At 40.1% G+C, this 10,535-nt stretch overlaps 1 protein-coding gene across 1 annotated transcript in view; it reads right to left on the bottom strand.

The window, feature by feature from the left end:
• The window catches only part of RASGRF2 (Ras protein-specific guanine nucleotide-releasing factor 2), a 432,531-nt gene that overhangs the window by 297,530 nt on the left and 124,466 nt on the right, over positions 1–10,535 (bottom strand). The window contains exon 2 of the mRNA XM_006889857.1: positions 10,093–10,199. Coding sequence (XP_006889919.1) covers positions 10,093–10,199 — 107 coding nt within the window. The remainder of the gene's footprint in view (positions 1–10,092; positions 10,200–10,535) is intronic.

Genomic DNA, 10,535 nt, shown 5'->3' with positions numbered 1-10,535 from the left:
CAAAACTGAGGAGGACCTAAAGCGCTTTCTGCAAAAGGTTAAGAACTGCAGTCTTAAATATGGATTGAATATGGATCCATCTGTGGATCATGATAGATGATGAAGAGATTGAGATTAACAGCGCTACAAAATCAACACTTAGTACCAGAAGCCAGGAAATTAAAAGACAACTTGCATTGGGAAAGTCTGCTGTCAGAGACCTCTCCAAAGTACTGAAGAGCAACAATGTCAGTCTGGAGACTAAGGTGCACCTGACACAGGCCACAGTCTTTGCAATTACTTGCTATGCATCTTAAGCAAATAATGACTAGAGATGATAGAAAAATTGATATCTTTGAGCTGTGGTGTTGGGAATGAGTATTAAATATACCATGGACTGCTAGGGGAACAAACAAGTTCGTCCTAGAGAGGGTTAAGCCAGGCTGCTCCTTGGAGGCAAGGATTCTAAAGCTTTGTCTGACATACTTTGGACCTGTTACAAGGAGGGACCTGTCCTTGGAGAGGGACCTCATTCTTGGGAATGTAGAGAGACAGTGCAAGAGAGGAATTTTATTCAGCGAATGGGGTAATGAGGGTGGGTGTGTCAGAAACAATGAGACTGGCACAGGATAGAGCAGGGTTTAGGGCTGTTGTGCATAGGGTCACTATGAGTCACAAGCGACTCAATGACACATAACAATAACAAACCCTTAGGGGCCTCACCTGGACTGGTCACTGTATTCCAGGGTTTACAACAGTCTGGTGCTTGGTTAGGAAATAACATCAATAAAAATAGAGACTGGTTTTATTCAAAGTAGTACTGTAGGCTTCTGTATTACTCCCTCTATCCTAACATATGTTTAAGATTTTCTGTAAAAAAAAATAAATACATTTAATGTGGTAAAAGCAGTAGGAAGTACTGAAGTTCTTTCAAAAGATCTGATGTTCTTTCATAGACAATCCATTCTGATATGCATGTGGTTATTGTTGTTTTGTGGTCAGTAAGAATCAACCAATAGCTGACCCTCCAGCAGGTTTTTAGCAGCAGTAAATCGCACAGGAGGAGATTACCTATCTTTCTCCCATGGAGCAGCTGATGGATTCAAACCATGTGTCTTTGGGATGCCAGTACAATTTCTTACCAGTAGGCCACCAGAGCTCAAGAAGGAGGAGTAAAAGGAGACAATTTTACAAGAGACTGGTGAGGTGGCTAAACAGTAGCATGGCAAGAGATGCTGATGCTTCAACCAAGGTAACATGCAAGACATGAGAGGGATGACATGAATGGGGACCATAATTTTGGTTCACATATTATGGCACTGTTTGAACCCTCTTTCCCTTCTTTGGTAATAACTGGCATTTATGTATTATAGTATACTGTTAATCTCCAATCTATGAAAGGATAGTGTTATAAATAGTTGGTTCTGACAGAAATTGAATACCATATTATTTTTAAATTTTCATTATTATTATATTTTATAATCAAAACCTCCATAAATCTGATATTTATTTGTTTCTCAGGGATAGAAAAACATTAGATATAAATTTACACATATGTTTTAATGCTAAAGAAGAAATTATACACGGCCCTAAAAAGTAAATAATGTTGGCTTCCCCCGCCCCCCAATTGCAGTAATAACTCTACTTGTCAAAGGCTCTGTATCATCTAGATTGTCAGTGGAAATCAGGGATGTGTGTGAAGTCAGAAAATCGGTGGGACATGTCATGTAAAACACTGGAACACTGTATGTATGCAGCACATATTACTAACAATAAGATGCAAAAACACAAAGAAACTCAAGTATGATTCACTGAACATAGATATGTTGTAAATCAGGACAAAACATATTTTAATACATAACTACTAGTGGTGGTGGTGTTAGCTGTTAGGAGATTTTGAATCAATTGCAATCACAGTGAACAGAACAAGATCTCACCTTACCCTTCCCCATCAGATTTCCTTGAGCCCACTGATTAAGACACTGTGCCAAGCTGTCTTGTTGAGTATCTTCCTCTTTTTTGCTTATATTGTACCAGCATCTAACCAGAGATTCATTCAAAAAATGAGACAACAAACTCATTACTGTTGAGTCAAAATCAACTCACAGCTAACCTTCCACTGAGTTTCCAAGGCTATAAATTGTGAGAGAAGAGATGGCCTGTCTGTCTTCTACCTCCAAGGACGACCTTCTCTCAATAACATGTTCAAAGTACGTGGGACAAAGTCTCACCATCCTTGCTTCCTAGCAGCATTCTGGTTCTCCTTACTAGTACGACTGCAGTGTACGCACGGTGCTTAAGAAAAGAGAGGCAAACGCACTGTGAGGAATAGGAAAGGTATCTGAACAGTAGACATATTATGTGTGATCCTAAGTAAGAAAACTGAAACCTAGCTTTGTTCTAAAGCGCCGATCATCAAATAAGGTGGGGTCTTTCACAGTTTGCAAGCACATTACCACTTTTCCTTCAGTGTACTTGTGTCCTTTGAGTACACTGTGCACTGAGTACACCAGAATGTACTTTGCACACTCTAAGGGAAAACAATATTGAGTTCTCATTCATCGTGATACATCCAGAAGACAAGCATTGCAGAGATGTAAAAAAAAAAAACAAAAACCCCAATATCTCAAATGAACAAAAGCCACATCTTGAGCTTAAATTTTGCTTCAAAGCCATCTCATTATTACAAGAAAAACACAAAATATGACTTCGAGATTGTTTTAGACTATGTCATCACTACCCATTTCAGATTTTGAGTCCTGTAGCTTTGCTATGACACATTAAATATCAGCTTTTATGTGTAAATCATTAGCTCCTGATTTGTGAGGGGTTTGTCCAGACACATTCTTATTGCCATGGAGTCAGAACCACCAGCCAATTTCTAAGGCTGTAAATCACAGAGGAGGAGAATGCCCATCTTTCTCCTACTGTGACACTTGCAGTGGATTTGAACTACCAAGTGTAATTCCCTTAGTGGACTGATTTTATGCTCTGAGAGTGTTGTTTAGATTTTGCACTATATACTAAATTATACCTCTAAATGTCTCTGTGTGTGTGTGTGTGTGTGTGTGTGTGTGTGTGTGTGTGAATAAAAGAGAACCAGTAACAGACTGCCTCAGGCATCTGCAATGAAAAGTACTATATCAGTAAAAACAAACTCAAGAGGATGGATTAGATCTTTCTTGAGATGAAAAAAAGAAAGAACTGGGTTTAATTGAAAGACTCAAACCAGAGGATTAATTCTAACTAACTTATCAAGTGAGGGACCAACAGGATGAAGGAAAACGTGAGGTCAAGCCCTTGCGAAACTAAACCTGACGTTGGCGTGATGGAAATGAAGCACATATACAATCATTTATTCCTTTCTCAGTGACCTCCCCTGAGAGGAAAAACAAAGATCTACCTGAAGAAGCCAATGATCAGAATTAATCATCTTTTATTCTCTCAGTGAATGACACCTTCAAAGTTATGAAGCTGAGATATTTGTTAAAGGCTACCTTTGTTTTTGAAGAAGCCCTCAAGTGCTTTCTGCTGAAGGTCAAGGACTGTAGTCTTCAATGTGGATTGAAGCTCAAAATCAAGAAGACAAAGATTCTCACCACTGGGCCAACCTGCAGCACCATGATAGATGGAGAAGAGACTGAGGTTGATAACAATTACACCTTGCTTGTCTCCACACTCAACACTCTTTTAACACCAGCAGTCAAGAAATCAAAACACAAATTGCACTGGGAAAAGCTGCTGTCAGGGACCTCTCCAGAGTGCTGAAAAGCAATGATGTCAGTTTAGAAACTAGGCCACATCTAAACCAAGTCATGATCTTAGTAATTACTTGCTATGCGTCAGAGAGTTAGACAATGACTAAGGATGATATAAGATGAATCAATGTCTTCAAATTGTGGTGCTGGAGAGGCGTCTTTAACATACCATGGACCACCAAGAAAACAAATAGGTCTTGTCTTGGAGAGGGTAAAACCTAGTTTCTTCTTGGAGGCTAGGATTTTGAAACTCTGTCTTACATATTTTGGTCATAGCATATAACCAGGAGAAACTGGTCCTTGGAGAAGGACCAGTTGCTGGGAAGGGTGGAGGGAAATTGAAGGAGAGGGAGATCCCGTATGAAATGGATTGATACAGTAACTGGAGATGGGGATTGGTGCGTCGGAATCTGTGAGACTGGCTCAGGACAGGGCAAGATAGACAGCCACTATTTTAGGGTCACTATACTTTGGACATGTTGCAAGGTGGGATCAGTCCTTGGAAAGGGACATCATGCTTGGGAGGGTAGAGGGACAGTGCAGAAGAAGACCCTCGATGAGATGGATTGATTCCATCACTGGGGTAATGGGGATAGGTGTGTCAGAAATAATAAGGTGGGCAAGAGATAAAGAAGGGTTTAGGGCTATTGTACATAGGGTCGTTATGAGTCGCAAGTGACTCAACAACACATAACAACAACAACAACAACATGGGTCACAGGAGACTCAACAGCACATAACAACAATCACCTTTGTCTTCTCCTACACACCAGTGGTAAATGTCATAAAGTCCTTCTAAATCTGAGTATCTAGCATATTTTCCCTTCTCTTTACTACTGTCATACTCTACATCCTAGAGGTCTTATGTTTAGGCTGGGCTGGGAAGAGTGCAGGAAGGCTCCTCTTCTGGGCCAAGACTTCTGTCATAATGAAACGTCACTTGCTGTAATCCACAGGGCACAGCAGTGCTAACCCAAAGTGGTGCCTCTCTTGTGGTTTGAATTCACTATCAGTTCCTCAGGAGAGACATGAGCAATCTCTTCCTATGCGATTTGCAGCCTCAAAAACCTGTCATTGGTTCAGCTATTAATCAATCCATTCTAACTTGACAGCAGTGAATTTGAGTTTGACGTTCCATTTGGCCAATATCAAGTAGAAAAATGTTGAGAGAAAATACTGTGGCAACTGCCCTCTGCTTGAGCATTTTTGTCAATCAGCTCTAAGAATCACAACCAACCAATTCAGTGTTATTATTGCCCTAATGTCTATAATCAAAGCAACTACTGCAGATAAGTACAGCTAAGAGAACACAGAAGAAAGAGCAGGTTATTGGGAATGTCTAAAGTGTCACAATCAAACAAAAACCTATTTCTGGAACAAGAATAGACTCACTTTATACTAAAATGCTCCAGTCTCACAGAAGCCAGGAAAAAAAATCCAAGATTAAGTATGGCTATCATATTGGGAAACTTGTGCAGCTTCCCATGGCTGGTGCCAGGAACACATGATGAAATGACACTTTAAATGTACCATCAACCAGCTATGGGCAAAACTAAAAAGCCGTGTCAAATTTTCAAAATGAAGAATGCTAATATCCAAAACAATTCTTTTTGGGGGTACAAAATATGAAAGGGAACACTTGTATCTGGACAATCTAAAAAATGACCCAAAAATCTTTTGAGGGCCAGAGAGATCCTGTCCATGATAGGGTAAAAGCATGCTATTAAAGCCAACAACAAAAATGTTCTTGCCATGGCACAGAAAGACAGCACACCACAGCTCCTAATAACATGAGTGATTGAGAGAGGAGTTATAAGGGTTCTCTATGTAGGATCTGCAGGAGGATTTGCAGCTTAAAATACAACTAGCCTTATGAATAAGGATAACAGAAGAATTGATGTCTTTGAACTGTGGTGGTGGAGAAGAGCACTGAACATCCCATGGACAGCTTAGAGAACAAACAGGTATGGCTTGGAAAGGGTGCAGCCAGAAGTGATCTTTGGAGGCAGAAATGATGAGGCTTCGCCTCTCATACTTTGGGCAGGTTGCTAGGGGCTGGAAGGGTGGAGGGTCAGTGAAGGAGAGGAAAACCCTCAACAAGACATACTGACACAGTGACTGCAGCACCCCATGGGCTCTACTTTGTCAGACATAAAGTGTAGACAGCACAGGATAGAACAGGCTTCAGACATTTTGTTCATAGGGTCGCTATGAGTCGTATTCTAATCGATGGCATCTAACAACAACAATGTGATGAAAAGTTGTTAGCGTCTTGACTCAACTCCCAACTCACAGAAATCCCAAGTACAACAAAATCAAATGATAGCCAATTCTCCCAATATCCAGAATGTTCAATGGTTGATTTTGAGAAATAGATCACTGGATCTGTCTTCCAATTTCATCACATTGTGGAAGCTCAGCTGCAGTCTATTCCGCATAACAGGAACATGCACATCTCCACTGAAGCTGAGGATTGCTAAGAGGTGCATGTCCAGGAATGATGACCAGGGCTTTTCCCTGGAGGGCAAGGATTCTGCCACAGAACTATCACTGCCTTCCTTGATAATATTTTGTTCTCGTTATGTGCTATGGAATCAGAACTGACTCGCAGCTGACTCTCAGGAACTTCCAGCAGGTTTGTAGATGCAGTAAATCTCACTGGGGAAGACTGCCCATCTTTCTCCCAAAAAACAGCTTGTGGATTTGAACTGCGTGCCTCTGGGTTGGTGGTGCAGTTCCTTCCTACTAAGCCTCCCAAGCTCCTTCCATGATAAAACAGTGACCAGCTAATCAGATACTCGGAATTTTACATGAAGGTCAAGAATACAGTGATAGAGCTTTTAAAACTTTTCATTCGAAAAAAGCCATACTTTCAATGTAATGTCATACTGTCCTCTAACAGGAAAATATTTTGTCAGGAAATAGATGGCTGATGATGTCAAACAAAAAGGCTTAATAAATTCTTTCTTTTGAATTACATCTTTTCCCTTTCTACCTTTGCTCAAGTAGGAACAAAATAAGGGTGAATAACTTTACAGAATTACTCCCAAAATGTGCTTGCTCAAATGAAAACTAAATTAAAAAGTTACTATCTTACACTATTTAGGAAAGGAAAATTTAAGAAGTTTCCCAGTGTGAAAAAGTCAAAAGGATTCATCTTATTTTAAAAAAAAAAAAAGTGAACCTGAAAGGAAAAGAACATCTAATGGTCAAAACAGTCGAGATGTCCAAGCAAAAGACCACTTATTAACCAAATCTTTAAATTCAAAAAGTAAAGAGCATTTTTTTCCATCATTTGATGACCCAAGTCACAAAGTAGTTTCCAAAGTCTATGACTCCTAGCAAGGTCATAAATGTCTAATTTTGATCACATGTCAACGGACATCAAATAGTGACTGAGCTATGTGACACATATGTCCACATATGTGGTACAGTAAACACTTTAAGGGAAAGATCCCTTACAGATCTCTGGTGGCACTCAAATACTAGCCAAAAGGCTCGTCGTGTTAGGTGTCATGGAGATGACTACAACTCACTGAGACAATATGAACAACAACAGATCAGAATTCTGCCCAATTCTGAAGCTCACTGTTGCAGTCACTGTATCAGCCCATGTCATTAAGGACCCTCCTCTCTCTCACTGACCTTTGCCAGTATGGTATCTTTTGCCAAGCACCAAGCACTAGCCCCTCCTGACAATACACTCAAAGTTAGTGAGGGGAAGTTTCACTAGCCTTGCCTCTAAGGAGCATCCTGGTTGCACTTTTCCCCATACATATTTGTTTGTTCTTTGGGTAGTTCATGGTGTATTTGATACTCTTGGCCAGCACCACAACTCAAATACATCACTTCTTCTTTGGCCTTTGCCCAACTTCCAGATGCATAATAAGCAACTGAAATACCATATATCAGGCTTAGATCAGGCACACCTCAGTCTTTAAACTGGCATCCTGGTTCTTTAACCCTTTAATGAAGTCTCTTACAGCATATTTTCCCAATGCAGAAGTAATAAGTTTTCACTTATCCAAAGATGTCTTGAGAAACAAGTCTGGTAATCTTATTGACTGTGTAGATCCTAACAAGTTGTGGCTGAAATTGAGAAGAATGGGAATCCCAGAGCACTTGACTGTGCTCATGAAGAACCTATACCTGGACCAGGAGGCTGTTGCACAAATGGAGCAGAGGAGCACTGCATGGTTTGGAACTGGGAAGGGAGTCTGTCAGGGTTGTATTATCTTTCCATACCTATTCAATCTGAATGGTAAGCAAATTATCTGAGAAGCTGGACTCTCTTTGAGGAGGAATGTGGCATCAGGATTGTAGGGAGACTCATCAATAACCTGTGTTATGCAGATGACATATCCCTGCTTGCTTAAAGTGAGGAGGACTTGAAGCACGTGTTGCAGAAGATCAAGGCAGAACAAGAAGATCCTTTAGTATGGATTATAGTGATATCAGTTTGAAGACTAAGGTGTGTCTGATTCAGTCCATAGTCTTTCTGATTGCTTCCTATGCATCTTTGAGTTGGACAATGAATAAGGATGAAAGGAAAAGAATTACCACATTTGAGCTGTAGTGTTGGAGAAGAGCACTGAACATCCCATGGACGGCCAAGAGAACAAATAGCTATGTCTTGGAGAGGGTGAAGCTGAGGTGCTCTTTGGAGGCAGGAATGATGAGGCTACACTTCACATACCTTCGGCATATTGCTAGGAGATGCTATTCCTTGGAGAAAGACATGATGTTGTGAAGGGTGAAGGACTGGTGATGGAGAGGAAGACCCTCAACCAGGTGGACTGACACAGTGCCTGCTGCACCTTACAACAACAATCTGCTTCAAAAGGTCACCACCTCGAGGACCTCACAGAGTCCTTTTAATCTGTACATATGGAGCCTAGATGAATCTGGACTCACTCAAAAGCTATTGTAGTTGTTGCTGCTGTTGTTAGGTGCCATTGAGTTGAGTACAAGTCATAGCAATCCTATGAACAAAATATATGAATCCAAACCTGTCCTGCACCATTTTCACACTTCCTGACACACAAGAGCCTACTGCAGTAGTCACTGAGTCCTCATTTCAACTGACTTTCAATCTGGGCTCTACCACTACACTACTATAACTCTCCTCTTTGTTTAGTGCTCATAGGGTTTTCAAAAGCCTTTCATTTAGGAAGTACATGGCCCATCCTACTTCCTAGTCGGTCTTAAGCAGGAAGCTCCACCAAAACCCGTCCACAATGAGAAACCTTTTTAGAATTTTACACACAAGTGGCAAAGATTTCAGTATCACAGCAATATCAATCAGTCACAGTACAGCAAACTGACAGCACATGTTGCACCACTTAGAACAGCGTTCTTCCCAGACACTTAAAAGTAACCAATAATAATTTAAAACATAACCATCTTTAAAGTAATTTCCATGCTGTTTGTGTTTGGTTCACTAAGATATTTGCTTGGCAACTATAAAGACATTTAGGCTACTAATGGTGAACTTAATCTTCTGGAATTCAAAAGATGGCCAAATACATATGCTCTTAAATGATTTATTGTCCAAGCAGAAAAAAAATCAAAAAGTACCAACAAAGATTGTATGAAATCTTTTTAAATGACCTGAGGGGTCTATCTTGCCAACTTAATGCTTGTTTAGCATCTGAAGGCCTGGTTTGTTTTCTCTCAGCAAGTCATTCTGTATTAACCCTAAATCAAGAGCAAAATGCTCAGAACACCAGGAACAAAGCAGGTAAACAATGCTTCTGGGTTATAATGAGGACAAGCTTCCGCAGGACCCACCTGAAGAGAAGCGTTTGGTTGCCAAATTCATCCACCTCACAGAAATTGTTTGAGGGGAAGAAAGAAACTGACATAATTTTCAAATAGCATCTTTCCTCTCAACCTTGACCTCACATCAATCCATTTTCACTTTTGAGGAAAGGACAAGAAATAGAAATTGAAGGGCAAAATGAGTCAGAAAACAAAGACAAGTGAAACAGGAACAGAGTTAAAGTCTCTAGAGTTTGCAGACCTGAGTTTGAATCCCACCTGTACAGCATAACAATTTATTGGTGGGCAATACATGTAACAAACTCCTTAATTAAGAAGCACTTTGAACAATTCCTGACACAATCAAAGAATTCCAGAAAAGTGATGTTGTTGTTCTTATTATATCTATTCCTTTCAATCCTTTAGCTGGAATATAACCAAAGAAAGCTCCAAACATCATCTCAGACATGACTACGAGTAATATAAGAGTGAAATCCATATACTTACAAATTCTTAAAAACTACTCCCCATCAAATTAATCCCAATGCAAGGCCCAGACACTCAAAGTATCATGGAGGAGAATGGGAGCTGATACCTGGCCTGGTGAATGGCCTCCATCCATTCTTTGCCATCCTGTTCCTCCTCACAGCGCAGCTCCAGGGGCTTCTGACCATCATGGCCAAAAAGGACAGTAAAGTAATACTGGAAAGAAAAACACAAAAAAATGATTCTTTTTCTTTTTAAAAGTATCAAGATGCTAAGATGGTATTCAACTATAAAGGATATTTGTTTATAAGATGTATCTGCATTATGTTGATGATATTTAAAAGTACAATACCATTCCCAGACCACTCAGCAGGAACTTAACACTTAAAAATTATAATGAGCTGTACTCTAGCATCCCTTGTAAAAGTCCAACATGAGACACTGTATCTTTTTTTTCATACAAGCACAAAAAGGAACACTGTAAAATTTACTGTCCATATAAAGTGGGGAAATCTGCTGTTAGGGACCTCTCCAAAGTACTGAAGAGCAATG

This window comes from Elephantulus edwardii, unplaced genomic scaffold, assembly GCF_000299155.1.
Source record: "Elephantulus edwardii isolate Elephantulus edwardi_28Jun2011 unplaced genomic scaffold, EleEdw1.0 scaffold00082, whole genome shotgun sequence".
NCBI lineage: Eukaryota > Metazoa > Chordata > Mammalia > Macroscelidea > Macroscelididae > Elephantulus > Elephantulus edwardii.
The sequence above is the reverse complement of the archived record's forward strand: the minus strand, read 5'-3'. Positions and strand labels throughout refer to the sequence as shown.